We start from the raw sequence: 16,024 nt of genomic DNA, 5'->3' as shown, positions 1-16,024 counted from the left end.
GTAGTACAATATATGACCTTACTGGGAGAATGCAAGTTTCCAGTACAAAGGACTTAACATTTCTTACATACTGCTTGACTAAAATCTTTACAAACATTGACTATATTCTATACAAGAAACACTTAACAAGGGTAAAAGGAGAAACAGAATCCGTTAGTCGCCTCTTACGACATGCTGGGGAGCATCGGGTAAATTCTTACCCCTAACCCGCGGGGGGAACCCGTCCAGCTATCGCCCTGTGTTTGGGTTTGCAAACAACACGGCTGGCAGTGCCCACTGATACGGTCAGTGTCAGCTTGACCCGTCCAGCTACCGCGCTGTGTTTGGGTTTGTAAACAACACAGCTGGCAGCGCCCACTGATATTATTGCCTCTCTTCAATCGTGACAGGCTCCATAGACTTTAGTTAGGATTCATGGGTCCGACTGATACTACTCTGAATCGGTACCACATCTGAGACGATCTGCCATTTTTTCTATCTCCGTGGTGCCGGAAACCGAGTCACGTGAGTTGATCGTCCGCGTTCATTGGCTGACTACCAAAACGTGTTTTCAGATTGTAGAGCATGCTCTGAAACCCGAAACACGATGCGAAACAGTGTTTTCTGAAACGCGTGTTGGGGGATGTCACACGGGAAACACGCTGTTTTGTGTTTGTTTTGAAAGGAAACACTGTTTTGTGTTGTGCGTCTGACATGGCCTTTACCCCCCTTACTCTCTCTGCTTGCAATCCGACCATCCGACCCTTACCCCAAGAACCGCCCAATCTCTCTCTACAAATGGCACACACACACACACACACACACACACACACACACACACACACCGTCACACACACACACACGCACACACACACACACACACACACACACGCACACCCACACGCACACACACACACACACACTGACACACATCACAAACACACATCACACACACACACACCACACACACACATACTCTCTCACTCCCACACACACACACACACACCACTCAGTCACACACACACACACACACACACACACACACACACACACACACACACACACACACACACACATCGCCTTTCCTTTTCAAACTCGCATCGCAATCCGATCCCGACCTTCCCCTCCCACCACCCCACCCCCACCACTACCCACTCACCGCCCTCCCACGCACACCTTCTTCTTATCAGGTCTACTTCGTCTGTTTTCATTCAACTGGTAGAGTTAATCTGTTGATTTGAAATGGAGCTACATTCGTAAATTTAAGTGGGCACGATTTACATCCTGATAAACGGTCTGACTACGGCTCTGCGACCAGATTGACGTCTTTTCAGGCATGAGACCAAGGGTAGGACCGGCGGATGGAGGCGAGAGAGGCGAAGGGACGGAGAATGTTTACAGTGCCGTGTGCCGGGCTGTGAGCAGTGCCCGCCAATGTTTAGCTCAGGCACCGTCGCGGCAGACGCGCCGTAGTTCTATGCAGGAAAATGCAGCGCGCTATTCTAGCCATCTGGTCAACCTTCGTCCTCATCTCTAGGGCAGACTGATACCAAGAGGTGTAAGTTACGCCCGCCTTCAGGCTCAGGCATTTTCAAACGCTCGACTCAAGACTATATTTACTTGTTTACGAAAGATCACAAAACATAGACTTAAGCAGTTGCTCCAAATTCCCACGACGTTGCTCAGTTTACTGTCGTCTTATGGGAGAGCATTTTGTAAGCCGGACTTACCTGATGTTTATCCAGTAAACTTTCAATACAGATATTTTTTTTTTACACAAAATGCGTGACAACTTGATTGTTTATACTGGTGGAATAAAACACAGAAATCCGAGTATTTTAAACTGTTGTTCCCTATGATGAAGGCAGAGCTGGAAGCAGGGCAAAACAAAATACTTGAGTCGCGGTTTTCATTCGGACAGTACAGGCATCAAGAAGAATTTACAAAGGGTTTATTGTTTGTTTGATTTTTTGGGGATTCTGCCAGGAAAGTTCACGGCGTACGGTGAAGTGCAAGGGATGCACACGTTTTCCTTTTGTCTGACGTCATTTGGAGATCGTAGAACATGACGACAATGGAGATCCATATTATGTAAATCAGCCTGTCAGTATCAACTACGCATTTATAAGCAATTTATTTCAAGAGATCGTCTGACCCACTACAAAAGCACTATATGATTTCCCTTGTTGCCAATATGTAAACTTTCACACTTTAAATTAGTTTCTTAAAGGGCCCAGAAATTCCGTTTTTGAGTGCAATATCGCGCTGAACTGTGCTTAAAATGTGACAGTGGGACATTAACAATGTCCTGTTTATCCTGTAAAAGTTACGACATTACCAGGAACATGGATTGAAATCGAAATGCACGCCACTTTCAAGCAATACGTTTACGACATTAATTTTGTTTTATCGTTGTTAAAGACTTGATTTGCTTAAGATAAATGGAGATTCTGTTTATGGGATAGTGTATGTTTGTTATGTGGAAATACAGGCTGGTACCCTATCAATAACATCGATTTAACTCTTCAGAGAAAACATTCGTGTACACAATGTTGTCTGAGAAGCTCTTCTTCTGCAAACAAATCAATGCTAACAGTATACAAAGAAGCACGGACGTCCCCCCCTTCGACGTTTCCAGTAAACTTGAAACCCTGACCTCCAATGAGAGAAATCGATCACGAAGACTCCAATATCCCCCTGTCTTATTTGAACGTCTATCCTCTCTTGTTGTTCTACTGTCTGAGCCGGGGTGTCTGCCAACTTGTCTTTTCTCTTCCTCGTGGATGCTTGATTGCTCCCGCGGAGGTTATTGCTCGCTTGTTTGCTTACTTGCTTGTTGTTCCGATGTTGGTGTCGATCTGTGTGCGCCAACTTGCTCCAATAATGGCTGATTGTAATAGCAGAGTTATTGCTAGCGTGTTTGGTTGCTTATTTGCTTGACATTAGCTCTGTCGACGCGACAGGATGTTTCCGGATGGAAATACAGGGTGGCAGTACTTGTCATTTTTATAAATGTTGTTCTTGTATGTCCAAATAACTATGACCGCGATCTGGGTAGCCAATTCGTCGGGAACGATAAGATAATATTAGGTGAGACAAGATAAGATAGGATAACATTTCTTATAGTCCTGTGAGGTAATGTAACCCTCATGGAAATTCAGGCTGCTTTCTCTCTGGGGGGATGCGAGCTGCCATACAGAACGGCGCTACCCAGTTTTTTTCCGATGCATGCGTGTATTTATGTTTGCAAACCATGAGAACTTGGGTTCTTTGTTGTGCGCATTTGTGAACACGGGGGTATTTGCTAGGACACCGAGGAGAGTCTGCACAAAGCTGACTCTGGAAAATAAATTCCTTGCCGAACATGGGGCAGGAGGGGGAAGTAGGAGGAAAGGACAGGGGATATATTGTTGTTGATGTGGTAGCATACATCAGCAAGAACAAACGTTTTAATGCACAAGTGTGACCCTCCACCACGAAATGAGTCGCATGTCACCTCGCGCGGTAGTCCGGGGAGTGTCTGGTAACAGTGTGGAGGTCACCTTAATCACATGCTCTTTTCTAAAACGGGTTTCACCACTGGATAGAGCATAACAAACTCTGTAGAAAAATGTAAAAATATGAAAATCATGCAAAGGTCACATGCGACTCATTCCGTGGTGGAGGGTCGCAATTCTTCGCGTGTAAAGGATTGGGCTTGTCACTGTCTCAGATCTGGCCAGGCTTTCATGGAATAAAGCCATCTCTCCACTGGGACACATACGATAAATCAACAGCCTAGATTCTTTCGACATTGCAATTGATCAATTTCTTAAAACATTTGTTTGTTTGTTTGTTTGTCTGTTTGTTTGTTTGTTTGTTTGTTTGTTTGTCTGTTTGTTTGTTTGTTTGTTTGCTTAACGCCCAGCCGACCACGAAGGGCGGTGCTGCTTTGACATATAACGTGCGCCACACACAAGACAGAAGTCGCAGCACAGGCTTCATGTCTCACCCAGTCACATTATTCTGACACCGGACCAACCAGTCCTAGCACTAACCCCATAATGCCAGACGCCAGGCGGAGCAGCCACTAGATTGCCAATTTTAAAGTCTTAGGTTTGACCCGGCCGGGGTTCGAACCCACGACCTCCCGATCACGGGGCGGACGCCTTACCACTAGGCCAACCGTGCCGGTTTTTCTTAAAACATAACCAACCTCTCCGTGATTAACTCATTTGAACAAGTCTGCATACAAAGCAGTCAGAATGTTGGTTTTTGGTGTGTAACCAAGAAGAGGGGTGGTCTCATCCAATGCAGAAGCCTGGGCCAATCTGATATTGTCAGCAGGGACTGTTTTTCGCGGGATGGAATGTGTCTTCAGCACTAAGCTGTCCAGGCGCTGGACCTCCTTTTTTCTTCCACTGATGAAGATGAATCTAGTCGATTCTTATAATACTCGCATCGTTCGAGGAATATCTGCGATGCATAAAGCAGCCTTGAGCTTCACAGAGCTAGCTTTAGACAGCAATTTCAGTCTGTGAATTGTGATGCTGACATTCTGCGTTATCAGCAATTGGATATTATGTTCGGCCAAGGGTGGTTTTGGCGTAAACAAGAGTGTGTATGTGTCAGAGAGAGAGAGAGAGAGAGAGAGAGAGAGAGAGAGAGAGAGAGAGAGAGAGAGAGAGAGAGAGAGAGAGACAGACAGACAGACAGACAGACAGACAGAGACAGAGACAGAGATACACACAAACACACACACATACACACATACGTACACACACACACACACACACACACACAAACACACACACACCCACATACACACACGTACACACACACAAACACACACATACACACACACACATACGTACACACACAGAGACACACACACACACAAACACGCACACACACACACACACACACACACACACATACGTACACACACACACACACACACGCACACACACACACACACACACACACATACACACACATACACACACACATATGTACACACACACACACACACACACGCACACACACACACACACACACACACACACACACACACACACAGACATATATTTAGACTGACCTAAAGACAAACAGCCAGGCAGACAAACATGCAAACTTTGACTGACATGTAGATAGATATAATACAAACATACAAATATTGATTCCGAAACGAAACAGTTGAGAAAATGTAGATAGAACGTTCTCATGCAATTCGGAACATGTTTTAATTGGCCATCGAGATTTTGACAAAATATGTCGCCCCTTCAAGACGAACTAATACATGCAAACAGTCTGGTCTGGAAAACAAGGCAGCGCATGACGTCAGCGTTAAGGAAGCTTTCTTCACATCTGTTAGCGAAATCAACAAGTCTTTATAACTCTTTCCATCTCCTCACAAAAATGCCTCGACTCATCAGAAATTGTTTAGGAGGAACCGCTCCCTACTGCGTTAAATAGCTAACAAGGTGGAATGTCTCTCTTCAAAGAGTTTGCCCCACCACTGTAAAGTTTCATCGACATTATTTTCATGAAAGAGTAACGATGGAGAGCAGGCACTAGAATCAGTGTGGCGAAAAGCTTTATAAGGCAAAAAAAAAAATTGTCTGTTTAGGGTAACCCGACCGACCCTATCGATTTGGCGCCGACCCAAAAACTTTTTGTTGATTTCAAAAAAAAAAAAGAAAAAAAAGAGGTATTATATAAAGTGAATTTGAACATACACTGTAGAATCTCTCTTTCTCTCTCTCTCTTTCTCTCCCTTTCTCTCTGTTTTATTTATACGTTAGTTTTGAAACATGTATTCATCAAATATAAGAAGTGAATGTTCAGCCAACATAGCATTTACACACACAAAAAAAAAAAAAAAAAAAACCCTACCTACCTACCGACCCTACTTTTTTTGGTCATGTTACCCTAAACAGACAATTTTTTTTTTTGGCCTAAGTGTTATGTTGTTAATCTAGATATAGAATGAATACATTTGTTGTTGAAGAAGAATATTTTAGATCCGTCAGTCAAAGAAAAATTCCATTTCATGTTTTCATTTTTATGAACAATAAAACGTTTGTTTGTGAAGTTTACCCTTTTTTAAAATGACCTCTTTAAAGGTCCCAAATTCTTCAGTTTTTCGATATTTTTTGCATTTGTTTCGGGGAAGGAGAAGGAGAAGGAGGGGGAGGGTTGTGTTATGTGTGTGTGAACACAGAGGGGCTGCTGTAACGTTTAACTGCAATCACAATAATTATTATTAAAAGCAGATCTATTCGAAGGATCACTGACCGTTTAAAGGCACAGTGCTTCCCATGTAAACGATTCGACTCACTATCTCAAATCTTGCCAGGCGTTTGCGATCCCTCCATTTGGACAACTACCAAATACCGACAGCCTGGCTGCTTTCTGTGTACAGTTGGCATTCAGTTTGTTGAACGCATTTCACAGATCTTCACTGGTGTGATTAACAAAATAAGATTTATGAAACAAACCTCCATTGCGTACATAAAGCACGAAATATATATGTTGACTGTTGGTATGTGTCCAAGAGGAGGGCTGGTATTTGTCGAAAACCTTGCCAGACCTGAGATAGTGAGCAGATGTGTTGTCACAGTAATTACTATGCTTTAACTGGGTGATGTCTTCTTACCCGGATAACAAAGACAAAACGTTAAAAAAAAAAATCAAAGCTGATTTCCTCTACCTATTCCAACTAAAACGAACGCCAGTATCAAATCTAAAGCGCGCGCATTAAGGATGCTTGCACCTGTATACAGAGGGGCAGATGGTTGAATGAACACATCAGGCAGTCTACACCGATAGTGTTCTGCACTCTCTACCTGGATGTTCCTCGCGCTATCGATACAGGTGAACAGGTACACCTCCTCCTGTTAATGCACCCGTCTTCTTTTTTCGCTTATCAGTTGAAGGTCTTGGTGCTAAAGTCTGCTTGTCTGCCCGGTAAAATTGCATCTGACATGTAAAGTTTTGTGGATAGAGGAATGTAGATACAGGTGTTGATCATTCGAAGGTGATGGGTGAATTGGAACTGTTTTTACGATTAACCGTGGGGTTTTCCCCCCTAGTGGTGTATCGTGTGTTTTACTGATACCGTGATATCCAGCTGGGACGTTTTCCAGAAGCATTTTAGGGTGTCAAACTGATGGATCACACACACACACACGCACACACACACACACACACACACGCACATACACACACACACACACACACACTCACACATACTCAAACACACACATGCGCTCACACGCACACACACACACACACACACACACACGTACGCTCGCACAAACAGGTAGAGAGAGAGAGAGAGAGAGAGAGAGAGAGAGAGAGAGAGAGAGAGAGAGAGAGAGAGAGAGAGAGAGAGAGAGAGAGAAAGAGAGAGAGAGAAAAAGAGAGAGAGAGATATATAACAGACAGACAGACAGACAGACAGACAGACAGACAGAGACCGAGAGATACAGAGACAGCTGAGACAGACAGAGAGGGAGAAAAAGAGAGAGACAAAGAGAGAAGGGCGAGAGGGGAGTTCAGGCAACCAACCAAACTGTCTTTCCGAAAGCCTGCTTTAAAGCACGTTCCTTCCCACGATTCGATTTACCATCTCAAATGCGGACATTGTATAACATGGGATAAGAACATATATTTCTACACACGCCTAAATCAACATCCTGGGTGTTTCTGTACTTCATCTCGGACAACAGTGGCAATCTTTGAAATTAATTCATCAAATAATGTCCACTCCGCACAGGGTGCTATTGTTTGCGGAGAGATGTTCTCACTCCATGTAAAAGCAGGTCTGAGGCGGGGAGCCAAACTGTGTTGACGGGTAGAATCAGTGCCTTTAGCTTGAATAGAAGTCCAGCATATACGTTTGGTTGTTGTGTTTGAATGTACTATGTATTGAATGAACTCAAACCAAGATATATTGCTGTGTAATGCACGTGGTTAAAATAAAATCTTATGTCTGATGTCTTATGTTTTACGTACATGAATACTGGTTGTCAAGGGAACAATCAAGCGAACGTTTTTGACGCACGTCAATAAAACAAAATCCAGAAAATTGCAAATAAACGTTGTCTCTTTCGGTGAGTTCGCCGAGAGCATTAGAACACTTAATCATGCACATAGTTGGTGACTTACAGTCTGACAGAAGTGTTATCAACAGAGCAGTCACACAAAGTCGGCTACAATTATAGAGTGCTGTAAAATGACGCGCGCCGGTGTAACACGAGAAAATTACTCCCACGAGATTTTTACTCCGGAGTAAAACTTTCGTACGAAAATGTTACTCCCTTTACGAAAAAAGCACTCCCCCACACGAGAAAATTACTCCCCACGACAGGTGAGTTCCGAGTTAACATTTCATACACAAATGTTACTCCCCTGACGAATAAAAAAACGAATAAATTACTTCACCCTAACACGAGCAATTTAACTTCCCATGCCAGGTGTACGAAATTTTGACTCCCTTGTCCCCTGTTAGTCTTGGTGGTGGAATGAGTGGAGGGAGGCTAGCGCGACATTCGTTTGCGCGAGATCACATATTGGCATTATCCCTTCGCCCGCATCCCATTTTCGCGTACGAGATTTTGAGAAGTGAAAAAAATGGGGAGTAAAAATTTCGTGGAGGGAGTAATTTTTTCGTGCCTTGGGGAGTTCTTTTCTCGTACGAAATGTGTACTCGGAGTAAGAATTTCCTACGAAATGTTTACTCCGGAGTAAAATTTTTCGTGGAGTAAAAATTTCGTGTTACGCCGGTCAGTGAACTTGTCCGCTTTAGTTGGTGTGGTAAAACGATAGGTATAGGAGAGAACACTGTATTTTTTATGGGGTATTAGGAAAGAAGAGGGTTTAGTGTTCCCGGGCTGTGTGTGTGTGTGGGGGGGGGATCAGTTGTGAGTTGGGTGGTGTTGGGGGGGGGGGGGGGGGGTTGGTTGGTGTGGGACACGGAGACAGAGAGAAAGGTCGGAGATGAGGAATTCTTGGAACAGTTCAACTCCCCCTCCCTCCAGCGTTTTTTTGTTGTTTTGTTTTAAGAACCCCCAAATTACGCTCCCCGCGTTTAATCTTGTCGAATAGAAGCCACGGTGTTTGGGTTTGAGGATGGATAAAACCTGGGTTTGGTATAAATAAGAGACTTTCATTTTAACATCGAATCGTTAAATGTGACCAAGCCGTACAAAGAAGGGATTTTGTATTCTTGAAAGTGGGCGATGGGAATACCGTTACTCAAGAGGGATGTACGCTTAGACACGAAGACTAAACTTACTTCAGAAAGAGGGATCGAGACAGAAAGGTGTGTGCAAGGGGGGGGGGGGGGGGGGCAGTGAGAGAGAGAGAGAGAGAGACAGAGAGAGAGAGACAGACAGACAGACATACATAGTCAGAGAGAGAGAGAGAGAGAGACAGATACAGAGAGAGAGAGAGAGAGAGAGAGAGAGAGAGAGAGAGACAGAGACAGAGAGACAGAGAGACAGAGACAGAGAGAGAGAGGATTTTTTGAATCCGTGACTAATACAATCTTTTCATCATTCGTCGCGACAGCCGAATCGTCTTTCTAATTTCCGTTTTCAAATTGTATGGATAACCATTCTTTTTATCAAACCAGGGTGTGTGTTCCAACATGATTAGGTCGAATAACCATATCTACGTTTCAATAATAACGCCACCACGAACGCAAGTCACGCGCACCCTCTTCAACCGTCTGGTATAAAATGACATCTCCCAGCATGCTTATCCCGGAACATTCCAATGAACGTGATGCGCCTGCGCGGCGCGAGGAAAGCGCGTGCCAAGACTATCAAACCCGCAAGCACGTACACACGAGATTCGCTGAGATTCTCGGAGGTGAGAGTTTAATCAATTAGATGTATTTCTAAATGGCTTGCGATGAAACCTTTGAGAAGTTTTTGATTTGAAAGGCGAGAAAATGAGTCGATTAAACAGAGGCTTGAAAGACTTTGATGAAGGGTGAAAAGGAACCACACAAAATAAACAGTTATATAACGGTCTCGATCCTGTGTCTGGGTTAATACAAAAGCACGTTTCCAACCGAGTAACCTTCTAAAAATGGCAGTAGCCGTCAATTAGATGTTATCAACGGCATTTAACATATTTCACAGCAGTTAAATGGATTTTTTTTAATGGAAACAGATCAACGCTGGTTGGTTGTGCTGACTTTTTTCTTATCAAAGATATTCTGCAAATAGTGTACCAGCTCGAAATAACATCCACGGTAGCCTTTTCCTCTTTTCCAGTGTAGTCAAGTGGCGTATCCAGTCTTTTGTGTAATTATCTCCTGCCCGACTCAGTTGCCTCCCCTGTCTATTATCTTCCCCTGACCCAGGTTGTGTCTCCCGCTAGGAGTATTGTGTGTTTACTATCGTAGGGAAGACTCTTGACCGGATTCCTTTCTAACCTCTTATCCCAGATTTAGGTGGTCGTTATGTAATGTGCCGCCGGACTGTCTGGGTATCGTTGGACGGCGTTTTGTCAAGTGGGTGTCATTTCTTTTGACAGGGTATATCATAGAAGAGGTTTTAGTCTCTTACCCCTCTCCCCCTTCTTTGTAACTGGTTGTAATATAATGAGCCATATCCGGTGTGCACGGCAGACTTAGTGTAACTACTCGTAATATTTCCGGTGCTTGACACCCGACCGACACGGCTTCATGCCTCGGTAACGATCCCTTTCATTGGCAGGCAATCTTAAGACGACGCCCCCCGTTGTCTGACACCGGGTAGCCTTTCCTATTGGCTATTGGGAATCGGAAGTGGCCAGCCTTTAAAAGACTGAGCATTTAGGCTAGAGGAGAGAACGCGATTTGTGATATACTGAGCTGTGTGCTGCTCGATTGTGTCGGTTGACGTGAACGGTCGAAGTGCTGACCAAATTTGTCGCGAAGTTGTAATCAGTCGACTTGTGGTGTTAGATTCCGATACCTGTGCTCTTGTGTTTACGTTTCACTGAGTGTGCTCACTGAGGAGAATCTGTAAGTAACTAAATGCTTTATTCATTCCTTATGCTGTATTCTTTCCTTATGCTTTATTCTTATGTTTCATTTGATGCTATGATGTTTGCATATATGTACATTTTGACGCTGATTTGGTCCCGGGCGATGTCCGACCGGTCTCGAGTTGATGACGCCATTTTGATCTATCAGAGAGATGTGCTTTCTAGATCAGTTTCTAATCACTTTCATGATTTGACGCTGAAATTGAGCGTTAATAACTTCTAATATTTGATGACCAGTTGTTCTAAAGTTGTTTTAGAGTCTTGTGAATTAAAGACTCGTAAGAGAATCCAGTAAGGCAGACTCGTTCTCATACGTTTGTTTTCGCTGAGAAAAAGCCTGTCTCGCAATATTTGATGTCGAGAAGACCCATGTGTATCGTTGCCATTTTTCCCCATTTTATCACATATTATTTCTGGAGATCAGTAAAGTCTGAGTAGTAGTCGGTTAAAAGCCCAAAGTTAAGCCCTCAGTGCCATTGGCCCGTAAAGCTACCTATTTACGATTTAGGCGCAGAAACCCCTACAATTGATGAACGGGAATTATGGTTGACATATATTTTGGGTAATGAACTCGTATCATGAGTTATCTTTCTTATTCTTGTCGTTATTATTCAACTCGATGAAGATGTGTCTTCATGGCGATGAACATACTTAATAATAACAATTATTTTGCAGTTGCGGTTCATGCAGTTGGTTAATTTATGTAGAGCATTTTCCAATGCAAGGCTTAGGCCTAAGGGAAGATGTTGGTTACTTCCCTTGACATTAGCTGTTGTGGAGTTGTTTAACTCACTGTGGATTCTCTTTCAGAGAATGCTGTGTCTGCAGGATTTTGGCTGTATTGTTACTTGTCTATATTTGTCATGATTATTGTGGAATGTATGTATGGTTAGGATGCATTGGTATGAATGGTGCGTTTTACTTGTTATGCCATGTACTTATATTATGTTTTCTTTTCTTTTCATGTGTCATCAGACACTGCTTTCTGGTGTTAACTTTCTGGTGTATACTTTCTGGTGTATACTTTCTGGTGTTTACTTTCTGGTGTTAACTTTCTGGTGTAAACTTTCTGGTGTTAGCTTTCTGGTGTAAACTTTCTGGTGTTAACTTTCTGGTGTTAACTTTCTGGTGTATACTTTCTGGTGTATACTTTCTGGTGTTTACTTTCTGGTGATAACTTTCTGGTGTTAACTTTCTGGTGTATACTTTCTGGTGTCTACTTTCTGGTGTTAACTTTCTGGTGTTAACTTTCTGGTGTTAACTTTCTGTCTACTTTCTGGTGTTTGCTTCTGGTGTACGTTAAGTAAAAGTCACGTTATCGCAACCTCTGTCTTGGCGTCTCATTTATGCTTCCTGGCCTATTTCCCCCCTTCCACTCCACCCCATCACATCTGGCGCTGCGAGCAGGATTCAGGAAGTAGAGACGCCGTAGTTTAACACCAGAAAGCAGGGGTAGCAGTGTAGGAGGTACTCAACGTATCCAAGATGGCGGTCGACGGGGTTCCCAGACCCCAGTGGCAGATGTTCTCCCCTCCCAGGCTTCCCCTCTTCACTAGCAGCAAAGATGGCTGTCCGCTAGACGACTACGTCACAGAGGCTCGTCGCATCATTGCCCACTTCAACCTGGAGGCGCTGGGCGGCGAGGCTGCTGAATGGCTGATCCAGTCACTTGCTGGGCCTGCCAAGAATGAGATCAACCTGCACCCCCCTCAGGCAACTGCCACTGCCAACTTAGTCCTGAACATCCTGCAGGACACGTTTGGGGACCACGCCAGCATTTCCACTCTACTAGCGTCGTTCTACAGCATCTCCCAGAGTCAAGAGGAGGGCATTCTCTCATATGCCCACAAGTTGCAGGCTCTGCAGGTGAAGACGAATGCTGTTGTTGCCGGTACAGTTACCGATGCTGCACTTCGTGATCGATTCATGCACGGACTGTTCTTGCCTGCAATGAGACGGGACCTCATGCGCTTTGCGAGAGGGCGTGAGGCTGTCCCTTTTGCGGCAGTCCGTGCAGAAGCTCTCAGGTGGATGAGGGAAGATTTCGAGGTGGTGACGAAGCAACAACAACAAGCAACAGAGAGCAGCACTGAGGTACGCAGCCTGCAATTACAAGTCAGCGAACTCGCCATCAAGTCAGCAGAGCTTCGAGCTGCCTTGCACCAACGCCCGCCGGCTGCCTCTCGTCAACAGCAACCGTCCGCGAAGCCACGTTGTTGGCTTTGTAACCGCCACGGCCATCTACAGAGCAGGTGCCCTACCAAGCGTCAAAGAGATCAACAACCGCTGTCATGGAGACAGCCAAGTGAGAAACGCGCGAGTCATCAGTCAACATCCAACACGCAACCTCTCCGTGAGCAAAGCTGCCAGACAGAGGAAGAGCATCAAAATGTGACACTGCCAGTCCCCGTGCAGCTACACGACACTCAGCAGGTCACATTTTGGGATTCCATGCTCAATCTTGCCCCTTTACCCCAAGTCCCTGCTACCCCAACATTCCCTGACCGAGGCACTGTCTGCATCGCACGCCCTGTCTTCCCCCCACCCGTCCAGCCTCATCCGGTGCAGCCAGCGGCCCCTGCACCTGTTCTACAGGCCCAGGTGCTTCCAGTGCCAGTACTGCGAGTCCAAGACCAGCCTCTGGCTAGAGACCCAGAACCTCTGGTCCCTCCTCCAGCTGCTGTGCCTGTGCGCCGCTCACAGCGTATACGGCAGAGATTGTCGTCGTTCTGAGCAGTCATGGGATTAACTTGATTTTATTTATTTTGAACAGACGGACTTGTGTGTAATATAATAAGTGTGCCGCTGTCATAACCCCGCCATCCGTCTATTGTGAACAGTCAGGAAAACAATGTGCTGCTGTCATGTGGGCAATGTGTCATTTGTGAGACTGTTCGTGTTCTGCTAAGAGACTGTGTGTACACTATGAGTATTGATTGCCTGTTGTATTGTGTCTTGTATGAATGGGTTGGGTGACTGTGAGTGTCATCCGGTACCGTTTCTGATTTTATTTGTTGTTTCACTTGGGTGAACTTGTGTTTGATTTATAGATGTCATTTTCAGCTATTCCCGAGGCGCTGTACCTGCGAGGACGCAGTTGGTATAGAGCTGGGGGGGATGTGGCCAAGTGGCGTATCCAGTCTTTTGTGTAATTATCTCCTGCCCGACTCAGTTGCCTCCCCTGTCTATTATCTTCCCCTGACCCAAGTTGTGTCTCCCGCTAGGAGTATTGTGTGTTTACTATCGTAGGGAAGACTCTTGACCGGATTCCTTTCTAACCTCTTATCCCAGATTTAGGTGGTCGTTATGTAATGTGCCGCCGGACTGTCTGGGTATCGTTGGACGGCGTTTTGTCAAGTGGGTGTCATTTCTTTTGACAGGGTATATCATAGAAGAGGTTTTAGTCTCTTACCCCTCTCCCCCTTCTTTGTAACTGGTTGTAATATAATGAGCCTTATCCGGTGTGCACGGCAGACTTAGTGTAACTACTCGTAATATTTCCGGTGCTTGACACCCGACCGACCCGGCTTCATGCCTTGGTAACGATCCCTTTCATTTGGCAGGCAATCTTAAGACGACACCCCCCGTTGTCTGACACCGGGTAGCCTTTCCTATTGGCTATTGGGAATCGGAAGTGGCCAGCCTTTAAAAGACTGAGCATTTAGGCTAGAGGAGAGAACGCGATTTGTGATATACTGAGCTGTGTGCTGCTCGATTGTGTCGGTTGACGTGAACGGTCGAAGTGCTGACCAAATTTGTCGCGAAGTTGTAATCAGTCGACTTGTGGTGTTAGATTCCGATACCTGTGCTCTTGTGTTTACGTTTCACTGCGTGTGCTCACTGAGGAGAATCTGTAAGTAACTAAATGCTTTATTCATTCCTTATGCTGTATTCTTTCCTTATGCTTTATTCTTATGTTTCATTTGATGCTATGATGTTTGCATATATGTACATTTTGACGCTGATTTGGTCCCGGGCGATGTCCGACCGGTCTCGAGTTGATGACGCCATTTTGATCTATCAGAGAGATGTTTTCTAGATCAGTTTCTAATTACTTTCATGATTTGACGCTGAAATTGAGCGTTAATAACTTCTAATATTTGATGACCAGTTGTTCTAAAGTTGTTTTAGAGTCTTGTGAATTAAAGACTCGTAAGAGAATCCAGTAAGGCAGACTCGTTCTCATACGTTTGTTTTCGCTGAGAAAAAGCCTGTCTCGCAATATTTGATGTCGAGAAGACCCATGTGTATCGTTGCCATTTTTCCCCATTTTATCACATATTATTTCTGGAGATCAGTAAAGTCTGAGTAGTAGTCGGTTAAAAGCTCAAAGTTAAGCCCTCAGTGCCATTGGCCCGTAAAGCTACCTATTTACGATTTAGGCGCAGAAACCCCTACAATTGATGAACGGGAATTATGGTTGACATATATTTTGGGTAATGAACTCGTATCATGAGTTATCTTTCTTATTCTTGTCGTTATTATTCAACTCGATGAAGATGTGTCTTCATGGCGATGAACATACTTAATAATAACAATTATTTTGCAGTTGCGGTTCATGCAGTTGGTTAATTTATGTAGAGCATTTTCCAATGCAAGGCTTAGGCCTAAGGGAAGATGTTGGTTACTTCCCTTGACATTAGCTGTTGTGGAGTTGTTTAACTCACTGTGGATTCTCTTTCAGAGAATGCTGTGTCTGCAGGATTTTGGCTGTATTGTTACTTGTCTATATTTGTCATGATTATTGTGGAATGTATGTATGGTTAGGATGCATTGGTATGAATGGTGCGTTTTACTTGTTATGCCATGTACTTATATTATGTTTTCTTTTCTTTTCATGTGTCATCAGACACTGCTTTCTGGTGTTAACTTTCTGGTGTTAACTTTCTGGTGTTAACTTTCTGGTGTTAACTTTCTGGTGTTAACTTTCTGGTGTTAACTTTCTGGTGTTAGCTTTCTGGTGTTAACTTTCTGGTGTTAACTTTCTGGTGTTAACTTTCTGGTGTTAACTTTCTGGTGT

General features: G+C 44.3%; 1 protein-coding gene across 1 annotated transcript; it reads left to right on the top strand.

Moving 5' to 3' along the window:
* Positions 1 to 10,272: 10,272 nt before the first annotated feature.
* On the top strand, positions 10,273 to 14,111 carry LOC138967208 (uncharacterized). Its single transcript, XM_070339727.1, has 2 exons — positions 10,273 to 10,981; positions 12,309 to 14,111. Exon 2 carries the CDS (start codon positions 12,490 to 12,492, stop codon positions 13,735 to 13,737), a length of 1,248 nt encoding a protein of 415 aa, XP_070195828.1. The 5' UTR covers positions 10,273 to 10,981; positions 12,309 to 12,489; the 3' UTR covers positions 13,738 to 14,111.
* Positions 14,112 to 16,024: the final 1,913 nt, after the last annotated feature.

This window comes from Littorina saxatilis, linkage group LG5, assembly GCF_037325665.1.
Source record: "Littorina saxatilis isolate snail1 linkage group LG5, US_GU_Lsax_2.0, whole genome shotgun sequence".
In the NCBI taxonomy this organism is placed as follows: domain Eukaryota; kingdom Metazoa; phylum Mollusca; class Gastropoda; order Littorinimorpha; family Littorinidae; genus Littorina; species Littorina saxatilis.
The sequence above is the reverse complement of the archived record's forward strand: the minus strand, read 5'-3'. Positions and strand labels throughout refer to the sequence as shown.